The sequence below is a fragment of the Telopea speciosissima genome, chromosome 3 (genome assembly GCF_018873765.1).
Source record: "Telopea speciosissima isolate NSW1024214 ecotype Mountain lineage chromosome 3, Tspe_v1, whole genome shotgun sequence".
NCBI lineage: Eukaryota > Viridiplantae > Streptophyta > Magnoliopsida > Proteales > Proteaceae > Telopea > Telopea speciosissima.
The window spans coordinates 21,354,274-21,371,396 of NC_057918.1; the positions used below are offsets into that span (position 1 = coordinate 21,354,274).

The 17,123-nt window shown below is 38.7% G+C and overlaps 2 protein-coding genes across 3 annotated transcripts; both read left to right on the top strand.

Moving 5' to 3' along the window:
* Window positions 1-1,159: 1,159 nt before the first annotated feature.
* Window positions 1,160-16,641, top strand: LOC122655974 (metallothiol transferase FosB-like). Of its 2 annotated transcripts, XM_043850380.1 has the most exons (4): window positions 1,160-1,167; window positions 15,183-15,348; window positions 16,024-16,367; window positions 16,481-16,641. In XM_043850380.1, the coding sequence occupies exons 2-4, from the start codon at window positions 15,197-15,199 to the stop codon at window positions 16,570-16,572; spliced, it is 588 nt and encodes a 195-aa protein (XP_043706315.1). In that variant the 5' UTR covers window positions 1,160-1,167; window positions 15,183-15,196; the 3' UTR covers window positions 16,573-16,641. The 2 variants fall into 2 exon arrangements, with proteins under 2 accessions (XP_043706315.1, XP_043706314.1); XM_043850379.1 differs by lacking the exon at window positions 1,160-1,167 and having other exon boundaries at window positions 15,144-15,348; window positions 16,481-16,640.
* Window positions 1,179-4,231, top strand: LOC122655973 (serine/threonine-protein phosphatase PP1-like). The gene is made up of 3 exons (XM_043850378.1): window positions 1,179-1,644; window positions 2,621-3,180; window positions 3,618-4,231. The coding sequence occupies exons 1-3, from the start codon at window positions 1,470-1,472 to the stop codon at window positions 3,792-3,794; spliced, it is 912 nt and encodes a 303-aa protein (XP_043706313.1). The 5' UTR covers window positions 1,179-1,469; the 3' UTR covers window positions 3,795-4,231.
* Window positions 16,642-17,123: the final 482 nt, after the last annotated feature.

Sequence of the window (17,123 nt, forward strand, 5' to 3'; positions counted from 1 at the left end):
TTTCTAATTATTTTGAAAACTCCTTTTTACCTCTCGCTTAAAGAACTTTTGACTATTTGTTTTAATAAGATAAGTAAAATTGATTAAACAAAAGCAAGTCTACATCATGATTGATATGCATTGATAATTTCCTTAGCCAAACTTGAAGCACAACCCTAGCTGTTATGGAAATTAAACGTATATTTATTATGTGCCTAATGAGGCCCACTCTACTGTATGGATGCCAGATTGGGCCAGCCTAGTATGAGATAGGTTAAAGGGTTTGATCTAACGCGTTCCATCAGCTCTGGAGCTTTCCTATCGATCAAGTACCTAACATTTAGTATCAGAGTCAATCACCACGTCATGACTTTGAATCACGGAAAGAGCTACTACCTAGGAGAAGGGCCACTTGGAGTAGACTGGAAGCTGTTAAGAAAGGGTTACCTACCGCCATACAAAAATAATGAGGTGATCTGTTATGTGCCTTATGGGGATTGGGCTCCTTTCCTTGGAGGACGTCGCCCAATGAGTGCCCAATGAGGCATCCAATAGTTGGGCTGTGCTGCACACATCTCGACGCACACCCAATCAGCCATGGAGATGTGTGCGACACAATCCAACCTTTGGATGCCTCATTGGGCACTCATTGGGCAATGCCCTCTAAGGAGAGGAGCCGAATCCGTCTAATGGAGCCCTACTCTAATGTATGAGCGTTAGATTGGACCAGCATAATATAAGATAGGTTAAAGAATTTGACTAAACGCGTTCCATCAACTCTAAAGTTTTTGGTGAATCGATCAATTGCCTAACATTTATATCCTTACACATTACAAAAATATTTAAGTTAGACATAACATTTAAAAGTATGTCAGACAAATCCAAAAGGCCAGACTTTGTGATGCTCGTCCTGCATTAGCCATTTGCAAAGCTCAGCAAAATCTATCCACATCGTCCTGACTCATGCCATTGCGTTGTGCAAATTCTGCATAACACCTCTGGCTTTTGATGCGCCAAACTTACAGAAACATACTGAAATTTGGAATGAAAAAGAACAACCACTCCATCCACTGCAATGAGAGAAGGCAAGATCTATACACCCATCACAGATGATGATTGGTGAAGAGAGAGAGGCATTTCTTTCTTAATCTAATAATATTTTACGGTTTGCTTCATGAGGTGAAGAGGGTCACCTTCACGTGCGTTGAAATTCAAGAAGACGGAAATAGAAAACGCGAGTGATTCGGTAGCGAAGGGCCTACGAGTCTCCAACTCCTTAACCCCTTCACCATGAGTTGTCAAAAGCTCTCTTGCTGTGATCGATTCCTTCCTTCCCTGGTGAAAGTAAGACATCAAATTATCACCAATATCTCCGATTCCCGCTTCTCTAGGAACTTTTCTCCCTCCCCTTCCCTCTCTCTTCCTATTTTCCTTGTTCTTTGTTTTGGGTCTTTTTCTTTTGCTCTAGCCATTAGGAGGGAGTGCCTGCAATGGAAGGGACTGCATTGGACGAACTGGTTGAGAGGCTATTGGAAGGGAGGAAGACCAAAGGAAAACGTGTTCAGCTCAACGAATCTGAGATTCGTCAGCTTTGCATTACCGCCAAGGAGATATTCCTGCGCCAACCCAATTTATTGGAATTAGAAGCTCCCATGAATGTTTGTGGTACGTTCCCATTTCAGGATTCTGATTTGAGCCCTAAATATATTACTTGGTGAATTCAATTTTTTTTGGCTTTAGTATTACTCGAATTTGAATGATTTATCAAATGGGTTTTTTCTTGATGAGGTTCCATGTTTGGGGTGAGAGCAATTATTAGATTTTGATCCTTATTCAAGTCTGTAGAAGCTCCTTAGGTAATGCTTCTATCTGATAAGATTCCAATAAAAAGGCCATTCTAAGTTTAATGGTTCATAAGCTGCATTCTTGATCTTGGTTTATCATTTTCATTTGAAGATAAAAGGTCACTGTTATTTTGATTGGTTTTATCTTTCTTTTCTTTTCCCACCAAACCTATTGTAGAAAGAGGGGAGGGGAGGGGAGGGGGGGGGAGGGAATCTTATGACAGAAAAAAAAGAAAGTTTTATTTGATTTTGAATTTTCTTTGATGCTCACCAGTTTGATTCTAGAGGAATTATATAGAGCAGTAAAGATGGTAAGATGAGATCTGTTGGCGAAAATAATCCAGCCCACTTTCAAATCACTTCATAATATATATTCAGATTCATGTCTCATGAACTCCATGACTGATCATCAAGGCATCTGGCAAGGATTCCGGAATTCATATTGTAGGATCAAGATTTTGGTACCTGGTCGATACTAGATTCCGGCTTGAACAGGGACTTAGGATTTGATTGATTCTAATCTAAGATGCCATAATCTAGACCAAATAAAAATCAGGCAATCACCTATTACGATCTGAACCAGATACATTGTAATTATTACTGTAATTAGCTTCCAGAATCATTGTCAAATGCCCCATAATATGTCGTTGGAGAGAAGTTGCTCATTGGGATGTAATGCATCATATTCCAATTCTCAATACGTTATATTCCATCACATTGATGGAGGATACATATAGCCAAAAGTGCTTACCTCTTTGAAGAGGTTATAGTGAAAATTGATCAATTTTTACCATCAGGTGACATACATGGACAGTTCCCAGACCTCCTACGCTTGTTTGAATGTGGAGGTTTCCCCCCAGAAGCCAATTACCTATTCCTTGGGGACTATGTGGATAGAGGAAAACAGAGCATCGAGACCATATGCCTTCTCCTTTGTTACAAGATCAAGTACCAAGATAACTTCTTCCTCCTTCGAGGAAACCATGAATGTGCTTCCATCAACAGAATCTATGGATTCTATGATGAATGTAAGCGCCGATTCAGCGTTCGTCTTTGGAAGACCTTCACAGACTGTTTCAACTGTTTACCAGTTTCAGCAATCATTGATGACAAGATCTTATGCATGCATGGTGGTCTGTCCCCAGAAATGGGGAGCTTGGATCAGATAAGAGCAATTGAGAGGCCAATTGACGTGCCTGATCAGGGGCTGTTGTGTGATCTACTTTGGGCAGATCCTGACAGAGAAATAAAAGGATGGGGGGAGAATGATAGGGGAGTTTCCTATACTTTTGGTGCAGACAAGGTGACTGAGTTCTTGAAGAAGCATGACCTTGATCTAGTTTGTCGGGCTCATCAGGTATTTCACCCCCTAAGCCAGGATATATATATGAAAAATACAAATGGTTGTCTTGTTTTTCTTTTGTCATCCTTTTGTCTGCAGCTGATGGTCCAAAATGTTGTGTCTAATGAGTAGGACCCTAGGTTAACTCATTGAAGAAGAGTCACCCTGCCCTTGATTTTTATTAAGGAGATACAATTTTTTTGCTTATACATGGCTGCTCATTGCCGGAGTGAGGAGGTGTTAATCCTTCTAGCATGGATCCTAAAAATTTGCTATTTTACCCCATAGAGTGAAATGGTGGCATGGGATTTGTCTAGTAATACAGCCTGTCTAATAATACAGAGTAAAATCTTCTATAAAAAGAATTTTTGGATTCTACATAGAGGACATCCAGACATTGAAAAATACATTGCAATGGGTTGATAGTTTATTTGTATGAAATCGATGAACAGGTGGTTGAAGATGGGTATGAGTTCTTTGCAGACAGGCAACTAGTTACGATATTCTCAGCCCCAAACTATTGTGGAGAATTCAACAATGCAGGTGCACTGATGAGTGTGGATGCAAGTTTGTTATGCTCTTTTCAGATTCTCAAACCCTGGAGGGGCAAATCAGTTCAGCCGGAATAGATTCCAACCAATGGAGGGTAAGGGAGAAATAAATTTGATAAAAAACCGAAAAGAACATGGTGGAACAAGCACATACCTTGATCTGCTGTGGCCAACATTTATGCTAATTGCACTTTGAGAGGCAGATGTATTTCTCCATTCCAATTTTCACAATGGAAGGCCTTTCTGTTTCCTTTGTTGTGGATCATCCAGATACTAATTTAAGAGTTATCAAGCTCAAGCTGATGTATATAATCCCTTACAGATAAAAGAATCTTGACACAGACAGAGGAAGCTAAAGTATCAGAGCTGGAGTATAAGCTCTGTAGGTGCTTTATACCCTTAGGGAATAAGAAGAGTGATTGAATTGAATGAGTTGACAAGAGAAACTATGTGTTTGCATTAACTGTTTTACAAATTAAGTATATAATGTATGTTTCAAGCATTTTGGTTACAGATAAAATGAGAATCTATTTCCTGTCTGATCACATCACATTTACAAAATAACTCAATTGACAGAATATGCAGAATCACACTCAAACATTTTGTCCTTAAGCTAGCACCTGAGAATAGCTGATATGAATCATAAGAGAATCACACCCAGGACCTGAAAAATGGTTGAGGCCGCTAACTCCCTCAGATTTCACATGGATTTGGCAACTCAAATTTCTTTAATTGTTTAGGGCTTCAACTCTTGTTCTCCTACTGTTAGAGCATCTCATTGCTATTTCCTGGTCGCCGTTTACTGGTATTCTGATGGTGAATTATGTAGTATTGTTGAAGTGATTGAAATTGCAACTAGAAATGCAGATGGTCTAATTTACTTTTGCAACAATGTCACTAGGAACTATAATGCATTGACTAATTAATATTTGAATATAAAACTCATTTCCTTGAGTCTTTAAACTATTTTTCGATACAACTGCTCAATTTGATAATAAGAAAGACTGCATCTACCAATTATGAATTGTTCGCATATCTCTTAAGCTGCACCTAGTAACTTCTTCTAACCATTTTTCATTTTTGAAAAACCAAGTGGTTTGGAATAAAATTTAGGAAGCTGATGTGAGTATTGACATGTATGTATCATATTTAAAAATGACAACATTGAAACAATTGTGTATCCTGTGTAGCAACTGAATTGATTGGGCATTAATATTCAACAATGATAGGGATTTCCTTAGGGATGTTTATTTATGATAGGATTAATATATGTTGAAATAGGAAGGAAATCTATATGGTCCCTAGTTTTGTTCTTAATAATGGATTCTGAAAGTAGAGGAAAAGTGAAATATGAAAAAAAGAAAAATCATCTTAGTGTAACTTAAAGAAAACAAAAGATTAAAAAAAAGACATTCTTGCAAAAATTTCTCCAAATGATATGAGGAAAAGTAAAATATGAATTTCACAAGATACTGAGAATCATGACTTTGTTCATTGCTGTGGATTATAAAAAGAAAAAAGAAAATAATCATTTAATCTACAAGTAAAGAAGAATGATAGATGATCAAGGCTTTTCTCTTCCATTGATTATTAATGTAGTGAGAAATGAATAGAGATGAGGAAAATGATCACCATGCATACATTCAGTTCACGGTATAGGATTGGGTATCGGGTCAGTTCCAAAATCGATACCGATACCAATACGTATCGGTCTGTATTTTTGCTTTCACCTCCCTCCCCCCCCCCCCCCCAAAAAAAAAAAAAAAAAAAAAGAAGCAAAAAACTGCATTTTTAAATGATAAAATTGCCTCCAAAATGACTTGTGGTTGGCTTATGGTTTACATTAAGATAGTTGGATTGGTTATTTGGTTGTTTACTGAGATGAATTGGGATAAAAAGTTGAAGCCATTCAAAATATGATCTCTTTACAACACCTTCCAATTGGATTGTTGTTGATCTGTCACACCTTAAAAAATATGTTTCCGCCTTCTGACATCCATTACTGAATTGTCACTTTCTTAATTGAAGCTTTTATTTATTTATTTTGATGAAATAATGGAGGCTTTTTAGTGATCCCTCATGTTAATATTATTTTTCCTTTCATCATAGTGACCTTGATGAATTCACGATGATCTTTATTTGGGGGATTTCTCAGAAAGGGGAAAAGAACGCTACCAGGTCGCGTGGCCCATGTAGCTCCTACGTCTAAACACAGAAGTACGTAAAAGTACCATTCTACCCCCATGGTAAAGGCAAAAATCCCACCAGGGTGATGCTTGTGCGTGTTCTCATTGATCAATGTGCGCATGCAGGCTCTAGAGGCCCAGACAAGGATCTTTTTTCCTAAAAGAAAATATGATTTTATATAAGCCAAGTTTGCAAGAGGGGGGGAGGGGCATGAAGGAGATGGTAATTGGTTTATGAGAAAAAAATATAATATTTGATAATATGACCCTATACGTCTCACAAATTTTGAAAAATTTCACTTTTTAGGAGAGATGATTATGCCATTAATTAATCACTAAAATCATTGAAAGTTTTAAAAATTACCCCAGAAATCCATACTAGTCTCTTTATTATTCATTTAAGTTTTAACACCACATATAACAAAGGGTAATTTGGTAAAGTCCAAAAACATAATGCATAAATAAATGGAACAATGGGGCAAAATTTGGGATATGGAAATTTCCAACTATAATATTTTTGTGGGATGGAGGGAATGTTAAAGTAAAGCAAAACATAGAATTGAGTTTCCTTCCACCCATAGTGAATGAGAGATCCCATTCACCGTAGGACAGTAAAAGATGAAAAAAGGTACCAGGAGAATATTTTGAAACATACGAAAACCCTAAGAGGGGTTTTTAAACCCTAACATGGTGGGTGCACCGTCTCCCATGGGTAGAGGGGAAGTTAGTCCCAAAACATATTATCCATCAAAGCCTTTCGTTTAATAAGAAAAACAAATCAAGTCAACCACTTATTTTTAACTTGCAAAAAAGCCTAAACAACGCATTTTTTCAAATCAAATCAAGAACTTGCATTTTTCATGCTTCAACGCCGATCCGGCATGAGAACAAAATACTTAAGCTGCGTCTTTCATCGGTGCTGGTCCTCTAATGAACATGAAATTTTTCTGAAGTTATGGATCATTATAACTCTCTCTACTCTGCTGATCCTATTACTGAACCGGCCATTGAGGAGGTTCTCTCGGTGGTCCCCTCTATAATTGATCATGACACAAATGCCACCCTCTGCTCCATTCCCACTTTAGAAGAGATCAGAACAGCAGTCTTTGCCATGGGCCCTTTGAAATCCCCAGGCCACGATGGTCTACCTCCCTCTTTTACCAACATTTAAGGATATGACCAAGGCCGACATTGTTAGATTCGTAGAGGAATTTTTACCACTTGCCTCCCTTCCCCCGATATAAATGACACTCTCGTGTGCTTGATCCCCAAAGGTGCAAACCCGGAAACCATTGATCAATACCGCCCCATAAGCTTATGCGGTGTAATTATGAAATTAGTTACAAAAATTATGGCAACCCGCTTGCAAGCGATTCTTAACTGTCATATCCCCTCCCGATCCAACATTTGTCCCCGACCGTATGATCTCGAGATAATATTTTGACAACGCATGAGCTGTTTCATTACATTCGGGGAAGAAAGAAAGGAAGACCAAATTTATTGCCATTAAGATGGACATGAGAAAAGCTTATGCGACATGAAATTTGGACCTTTATTGAGAATGCATAGAGCTTTGGGCTTTTCGGATCATTGGATATCTATGGTGATGAGTTGCATAACCTCGTGAGATATCATATGTTAATTAATGGAGCTACTAGAGGCACAATCACCCCTTCCAAAGGCCTCCGACAAGGGGACCCCCTCTCCCCCTCTATCTTCATTATTTGTGCTCAAGCCTTAAGTTGTGTTCTCTCTAGGGCTGAAGCATTGGGTACCATTCTTGGCATTAAGATCGAAATCGTGCTGATTTCCCATTTGTTATTTTGATGATTGTATTCTCTTTTCTAAGGTCAAGTGCAAGAAATCCATACTTTAAAACACTTGCATTGATACTTATTGTCTTGCTTGGGACAAGCCATCAACTTGAACAAATCCTTGATTACATACAGCCCCAACACTCCTCCACGTATCAAGAGATGGTTCTCTAAGATCTTGCATATTAAGTATGGCGATGGCCCTAGGAAATATCTAGGTCTCCCAACCGAGTTTGGAGTGTCTAAAGTTCAGCTATTTAGAGAGCTTGGGGAAAGAACCAGCAAGAGACTTCAAGGATGGAAGAACCATCTTCTTTCTCAAGCCGTAAGGAAGTGTTGTTAAAGGCAGTTGCTTTTTCAATGAACAATTTCGCTGCCTCTCATTTCAAGCTACCAACCACTCATTACACCCAACTTAAAAAGATGGCGTTTCTATTGGGGTGGCCAAGATGCGAATAAGAAACTCAAGTGGATCTCTTGGAAAAGGATGTGCCTTTCTAAAGAATCGGGGGCTTGGATTTGAGATTCTCAATGCATAACAAAGCTATGCTTGCTAAGGTGGCTGGCAGGTGTGGCAGCAACCAAACACAATGTGGGGAATTTAATGAAGCAAATCTATTTTCCCAAATGCTCCTTTCTTCGAGGCAAAAGCAGGTTCAAAACCCTCTTGGGGGTGGAGAAGTATAATTGAAGGAGAGATGTTCTTAAAATTGGTCTTCTCGGGTGGTGGGCAAAGGCAACCAAATGCGATTTGGGATGATAATTGGTTACCTAGTAACCTAGATTTTAAAGTACAACATCGGAAACACTGAAGATTGCCCTCTTATTTGGGTTTCTCAACTTATTGATCCTACCAACATGGTCGGAAAGAAGAAGAGCTTAATAAATGGTTCCATCCAGATGATATCGAGTGATCTTAGAAGTCCAACTTCCTTTATTTCCAAAAGAGGACATTCAAATTTGGGGTGGTACTCAAAATGGGATATTCACAGTTAAATCAGCTTATCACTTTTTGTGTAATCAACAAGCTCTCAAAGACAAGCTTAAAGCCTCACCCTCCGGTACTATTATCCCTCAAGTGCCCAAGCCGGTATGGAAATTAATTTGGGGTTGTAAGAGCATTCCCAAGATTAAGACTTTTCTTTGGAAGGCCTGCGGTTTTGGCTTAGCAACAGGGGAAGGCCTCCACCATCGGCGATTACCGTGGACCTGACTTGTCATCGATGTAGTGAACCTATTGAATCCATCGATCACATTCTCTTTCAATGTGAGTTTGCTCGGGCGTCTGGTTCGGCTCCCCTCTTACTATTAACTTTGGATGTGAGAATATGACCTTAGTGGAGTGGATATCTATTGGACCAAACTTCTCGCTAAGGATAAAGCTAATGGTCATTTAGTCATTAGTCTCTATTCCTTTCTCTGCTTGGTTCATCACGGAAAGCGAGGAATAACTCCATCTTCAATCAAACAACTACCTCTCCTTCAGAGTTTGCTCTATGGCGGTCAAGGCCTATGAGGAATTTTGGAGCTCAAAAGAGATACAGCATTGCCAAACCAAGCTTCACCTCATAGCACGCCAACGATACAAGGCTGGACCCCTCCTCCTTACCCCTCTATGAAGGTGGCTGCGACGCGTCTATTCATGGAGAAGGTAAGCTATCCGGTATTGGCTTTGTTGTAAGAAACTCAACTGGACTCGCACTCGGCGGTATCGGATCCCCTGCATTTCACTACTCCTCTTCAAGGAGAAGCTTTGGCTATTAGGTCCGGATTACTACACGCATTGGGTGATTGCATTGAGGACATCATGGTAGAGTCGGTTCGCAAAGAATTGTTGGATCTTCTTTCTCGTGGCAAGGATTCCTCTCCTCCCATATACATTCTCCCCATAGTTGAGGACATCGTATACTGTCTACTATGTTTTGTAAATGCCAGTTTGTTTATATTCCAAGGTTAAGCAATGTTGTCGATACCTTGGCCAAGAAGCGTTGTCTATTACGGGTATGACAACTTGGCGGTTTCCTCTTCATGGTTAATCAACCTTTGCAAAGGTGATACCATGTGTAAACCCCGTCCCTACGAATAAATGCTCGATTCCAAAAAAAAAAAAAAAAAAAAAGTTACACTAAGATGTTTTTTCTTTTTTTCATATAACATTTTTCTATTGATTTCAGAATCCATTATTATTCTGGTTTTCATTTGAAACAAAAAAGTAGAACAAGGGTAAAAATGTACAAAACGTCTTTATTTTAAAGTATTAAGGGTAAATCTGTCCGATCTAGATAGGATCCCGATTACTAAAACCCTGTGAGGTATCGGTATTCGATCGATCGAGGCCAATATCGATACTTGGCTGATATTGGATCGGGTATCAGTATCAGATCAAGGGTAAAATCATTAAAAAAAAAAAAAAACTCAATTTTGAATGAAAAGTAAAGGTAAAATTGTCTCGATTAGTATTGGATCAGTACCAACAAAAACCGATCCCAATCCCAATATCTCACTCCCTGGGCACAAAGGGAGGTGAAATGACCACCCATACGAAAAATCTCGCTCTTGTTGATCCTCCCATGCGTAATGCAATTGGCCTCTACATTGGCACATGGGCCATGCTGTCATATAGAGAACCCTCTCCATAAATTTATTACAATAAACTTAGGGAAAAAGATCTCTGTCCGGGAGTGTGGCCTATGTCAGCACTCTCATGAGTCTATCTCTCTCCTCCCCATGTGAAAAGACACCTCTCTCCCCCTGTTTTAAGAAAAAGAGAAATAGAAACATGAGAATGCTGGCATAGATCACAATCCCGTATAGAAAACTGATTCCCTTAAACTTAACAATGAGAGACATTACTATAGACACTAGAATCCAGTTTCCACCGACGAAGGAGTGAGTGATCGACACATCTAGTCAGGAGCACTTAATGAGAGAGAGAGAGAGAGAGAGAGAGAGAGAGTGTGTGTGAGAGTGTGGGGTCGACGATGGGATGTGAGAGAGACATGCGCATGTGAATCTACAAACTAGCATCGTGGGCTTCATTTCCCTATTTAATAATAATAATAATATTTTATATAATTTTTTCTGTATACAATAGAAAACTACCGTTGAAAGAGAGGAAGAGACAGACTTGGCTCTTGTGCAACTGTGGCGGGAACTGCACTGTGCAACTCGAAAACCCACCTCAAATACAGTGGGTAAGTGATCATTTCACATGTGGGGTCCAGGTGGGATCCACCTATGAAATGAGTACCTTACCCCTGTTTTTGTTGTCGTTTAGCGGTGCTGCACAGGTGCAACTCCCGCCACGGCTGGATAAGATCTTTTTTTGGAAGAGACCGCAACAACTGCACGAATTTTTATTCGCTGCTGTGCACTACAGCGCTGTTATGCCATCATGCGGTGCAACAGCGGGCATGTGTGTACAATAGGTTCCACTATGCACACATGGCCGCTGCTGCACCGCACGATAGCACAACAACGAATAAAAATCCAAATTGCACATCTTTAATAAGGTTCTTATTAATGAGATGGAATAGTTGCAATAATTTGTATCATTCCCTATTTAATAATAATAATAATATTTTATATAATTTTTTCTGTATACAATAGAAAACTACCGTTGAAAGAGAGGAAGAGACAGACTTGGCTCTTGTGCAGCTGTGGCGGGAACTGCACTGTGCAGCTCGAAAACCCACCTCAAATACAGTGGGTAAGTGATCATTTCACATGTGGGGTCCAGGTGGGATCCACCTATGAAATGAGTACCTTACCCCTGTTTTTGTTGTCGTTTAGCGGTGCTTGCACAGTGCAACTCCCGCCACTACTGGATAAGATCTTTTTTGGAAGAGACCGCAACAATCGCACGAATTTTTATTCGCTGCACTGTGCACTACTATTTATTATGCCATCATGCGGTGCAACAGCGGGCATGTGTGTACAATAGGTTCTACTATGCACACATGGCCGCTGCTGCACCGCACGATAGCACAACAACGAATAAAAATCCAAATTGCACATCTTTAATAAGGTTCTTATTAATGAGATGGAATAGTTGCAATAATTTGTATCATTCATGTCGGATCAATTATATGCTTAAACATGTTTTTTTTTGTGTGTGGTAAATATGCTTAAACATGTGAAGAACGTGAATGTTGAACCAAGTTCATGCTGGATTAGTTCATAATGACTTGTATGACTAATAAAGCTTCCATGGATCAAGATGGAAATTTATGGGAAAAAGATTGGTGTCTGGTCATGTGGTCCCCACGTCTAGACTCAATTCCCTTAAAATGGCCTCGCCCCTTGACAAAGTGAAAAATTCCCCTAATCGATGCTCCTACATGTTCCTTCATTGACCTGTGCTGGTGCCAGGGCCACACAATCGGGCAACAATCTTCTTCCCTTTATATATTACTATAAGGTGAAAGTTTTTCTTCACCTATAAAGAAGGAAGAATTCCTTCGCAATGGGTGAGTTGACAGTGTTAGACTCTTGAATCATCGTCATACTCTCACTTCTTATTGACGAAGTCGAAACTATACTCCTCTTTGCAATCTGTTACCAATCTTTCTTTTTACCCTTGGGGGTAAAAAAAAAGGAGGGGAGGGGAGGAAGAATTGCCTAGATCTACTAGATAAGAAAATTAATTACAATATAAGTAGGTTTAAAATATGTTTTACATCTACCAGTTCTTTTTTTGAAAATATTTATTTAATACTCATGGGTTCCCAAAAAAAAAATAAAAATTGAACTTCCTAAGATGCCCCAACACTACATCTTCTAACTCTATTTTTTTTTATTTGTAATTAAATACGTGAGACCGACCCCTCCTCCTCCTCCATCTTCCTATTCGGAGAGAAATTTCAAAGAAATATAATTAACGATATGTTGGGATTAATTTTCTTCACAGGAAAGGAAGTGGATTCAGTTCAAAAGGCTTAAGAAATTAAAAGCTGAAAAAATCATGTTCCTTGCTTGTGAGGTCGTCTTTCCCCCCCCCCCCCCCACCTTACTGCTTGCTCTCCCCTCTTCAAAAACTCTCATTCTTCTTCTTCTTAACTTGCAAATTTCTCTTTGATTCTAAATCAACCCATCTAGAAATAGCCATGGATCTGAAATTTAGACCTTTAATTTTTCTAATCTAGGGATAAAGATCAAAATTTATAAACATAAATTTCGTTATCAACGAAGTCCATATCGAAAATCTGGTTTTTGTAGCAGGAATTTGAAGTGAGGTAAGTTCAACATGGGAGAGAGATGAGAGAGAGAAAGGTAGATTCGAATGTGACAAGGTTTCTCCCCTTCTTCTGCAATAGTCTGCAAGTTGGGTTGATGAGAGCACAGTTGGGGAGGGTTACAGGGGAGGGAAGAGTGAGAGCAAGAGGAGGGGTGTTGCAGGTCTGGTTGGAGTGCGAGGTTGCAGCAGCGAGGATGATGGTGCAGCCTTCTAAGGGGGAGGTGGAGGAAGAAGAAGGAAGACAAGGGGATGGGTCCCACATGTGATTAAAAATGAAAGAATTGAAAAAAAAAATTAGAGAATATAAAATGTTGGGGTATTTTGGAAAATTCAATTTTGTTTTTAATAACTTGAGGATTGAGGAAATAATTTCAAAATCAAAACAAGTGGATGTAAAACATATTTTAAACCAATTCCCCTCCCCCCCCCTCCAAAGAAAAAAAAAACATATTTTACACCTACTTAGATTGTAATTAATATTTTTATTTAAATAGATATGGGCAATTTCCCAAAACACACTGGGTCCTAACATGTCACTTTTAGGTGTGATCACTCGAATTTTTATCGTCTCAAGTACATTATACCTCTAGTGCAACAAAAAGGTATATTTGACGGTACACCTTAAAGTGATTTTGTTTAGGTGTGATCACTCTAATTGAACACTTTGTAGATCTATAAATTTTAAGATACAATTCTATCTGTCTCCTTATGGGCATTAAATAGAAAGATATTGAGTCCACCGACCTGAAAGCATCATTTGTGGAGCAAAATGCGTTTCCTAGTTTGGACATGTGATGCACCTTCTACTACAAACCTAACTTTCAAACCTTTAAAAAACAAACTTCTCTTTCAAATGGCAAATCCAAAAGAAAAAATCTACCATTCAAATGGTCTTTCAATTTTCTCTTTATGGTTTATAGTTGAGAAACTGCAATAAAAGAAAGGCAATGAGAGCAATTTATATATATATAGCTGTTATATCTTATGCTTCATTTGTTTTAGAAAAAACCAGTTAGAATTAAATTGGTTCAATTTTGCCAAAGAGGAGTATAGTTTCTTCCATGTTTTGAGCTCTCAGGACTGCACTGTAGTGCCCCACCAGATATCCACACTACTGAGGATTTTAATCCAAAATGAATATATTGGATATGTGTAAATCTATTATCTTTAAGGGTAAAGACATTGAGAGAAACCAATTTTTCATTCATGATTGGGTCCTTTTAGGTTGTTGGGGGTGGTGGTCTTTCTTCCCTTGGGTTGCTGTGGTATTAAGTGAGTTGTTGGTTCGGTTTTGCCACGGAGGAGTATAGTTTCCTTTTCTTTTTTTCTTGACAATAAAGTTGATAACCTTTGTTGATCATGAAGCACATGCAAAATTGGCACATGGAAAAGTAACTGGTCATTGCACATGGATAATGATAGCTTTTGAAAACATCTGTTTTTTGAATTCTTTTTTGTCGGATCGTATTCTGAATTTTTATCTTATGCTATAATAGCATAGTGCTGTACTGCATCGTGAGGAGCTGAAGAGATCATGTGCGCCATGTGGGGCATGTTGTGCCACATGGCCTTTGTAGCATTGCACGATGCAGTACAACACCGTACTTTTACTACAAAGGATAACGATTCTCGTATTCTACGCTTAGTGCAAGGGGTGTGCACATGGCAGCCAATGAGAACGTGCGTTGGCACACTGATGGTAGAAATTCTGCCATTCATTCCGCCCCTAATGTGTCTGAGTGTGGCCCTTATGTCCCATGCAGATAACTTTTTTTCTCCTATTTTTTATTTTTTACGATTAAATAACTTTTAACAATAAGAAAATAAGCAAATAAATTAAGATTACAATATTGTTGTAACCAACCTTGAGTACAATAAGATTTTCTATTAGTTCCAAGTTACAACCCTTGTCTTATACATGTGTAATCTGTAAGACATATCTTTGTCCAAATTATTATTATCTATAAAAATAGGAAGAGTTCCTTACTGACGTATGGATAAGCACAAATGTCATCATAGCATAGATGGGCCCACAGAGGAGGTTTAAGTGGTCCTCCTTCCTCAAACCCACCTTTCATCATAGCACAGATGGGCCAGAGTTTCTTAATTTTATTTCTCCATTTTCTAAATATCGATGCTTTTTTTGTGCTTATAAAAGGAAAGCAGTAAGGTAAGATGCATCAACAAGAGAGAGAGAGAGAGAGAGAGATGGGAAGTAAGAGAGAGATAGAAGAAGAGGAGGTGATGGGGTGGTCATCATCTATGGAGCCTCAGTTGTCACTAAACCATGTTTCGTTTGTATGCAAATCAGTGAGCAGATCAGTGAGATTCTATGAGGAAGTATTAGGGTTTGTGCTCATTAAACGCCCTTCTTCCTTCAATTTTGAAGGAGCTTGGTAAGATATTTAATAATCTCTCTCTCTTTCTCTCTCTACATGTTTATTATTTTTCTTCACCCGCATTCCCGTCTCTACTGCTCATTGTTTTTGTTTAATTTGTTTTCTTCTTTTGTTCTTCCTTTGTTTATCATCTATTTACACTAAAAACTCAACATGGCTGGATGATCTTCATCATACGATGAATATACATTTCTCTATATATATTTTATGGGAGAAGGTTCCTGGAAGGTAGCATGGCCTTTGCCCTAACGCAGGAGCCAATGGGAACGTGCATAGAAGCATCGACATAAGGGTGGGATTTTTATCTTTTATGGGGATAGGGGTGGTCATTTCGCACCACTCTGTGTCTGGGTGCATGGCCAGACTGCCTTTCATGCTTCTTTTTCCGATATTTTATTTGGAGAAAAGCTTTTTGTGGGAGAGTGTATTATCGTCATATCCAAACGGGGGGAAATGACTGCCCCACCCCCTAGAAAGCTGGAAATTCCGCCCCCATGATGCTAACGCTTGCGTTCTCATTGGTCCCACCCAACTCCCAACGCATGCGCAGGGGTCATGCTCCCTTACAGAGAACGCTGACCCATTATTTTATTATTCATGCTTAATCTATCATCTCTCAGCAACAATTTCAATATTCTGAGATAAAGGGACTTACATGAGTGTTGTTTTAAGGTTGTTCAATCATGGAATTGGCATCCATTTGCTTGAAAGCAACTCTCCAAACGACATTCCAGACAAGAAAGGAGTAATCAATCCAAAGGACAACCATATTTCATTCCAGTGTTCAGATTTATGGTTGGTGATAAGAAAATTGAAGGCAATGAACATCCAATATGTGAAGGGTGAGGTTGAGGAAGGTGGAGTTAAGGTGGATCAGCTCTTCTTCCATGACCCTGATGGGTACATGATTGAGATCTGCAACTGTGAGAATCTCCCTATTCTTCCACTTTCTTCATGCCCTTTGAAGAAGCTCCCTTACTCCAATAGGGAGAATGATATGTCCCTGCTTATCTCAGGTGATGAGTCTTTCTTCTACTTCCAAGTTTATAATAATTTCTGTGATATACAAACTTTATTAAGTAAATTCCTATTTTGGTTTGATTTACAAACTGATCATATGTGTTTGCAGGAGAACAATGGCAAGAGCTGCCGCGTTCCGAGAAAGCTTTAGCCTTGATAATCAACAATTTGGTTACTGACATGATGGTCATCTCCTTCTGAAGAATTTCTGAGAAATATGATATACATGAAGGGTGCTTTTCAAGATCATGTGAACATTGTATAAATTGGGAGGTGAATGTAAGGTTTAGTCTATTTAGGGAACCTGAGTAATTCTCTACCTTCAGAACTCAATCAATAATCTGGACAAAAACCTTTCATTTTGTGTTGATATGTTTACAAACGCATGTAATTCCTTGTCCAAAGAGAATTCCACTATTATTATGAAGTTTTTACAGTTGGATTTGTTAGAACATACCACTTTACTCCACATTAAAGAAGTAACCAGAATTAGCTATTTTGAGAATTCCTCAAAATCATGATAGACCAAAGAGCATAGATCCCCTGCATTTATTTTAGCATAAAACAATTCAAAGGAATTGTCTTGAAGGGAAAAAAAAAATTGGGTCTTTTAACCATGACCACCATCATCTTCATGTGGTTGGATTATTTTCCTCAATCTAAAATGCCCAACTCCTTGTACAATTTGAAAACTACTCCCAAATAAAAATAAATTTCATAATTAAAATTGAATTTTCAATAAATATTTTTCG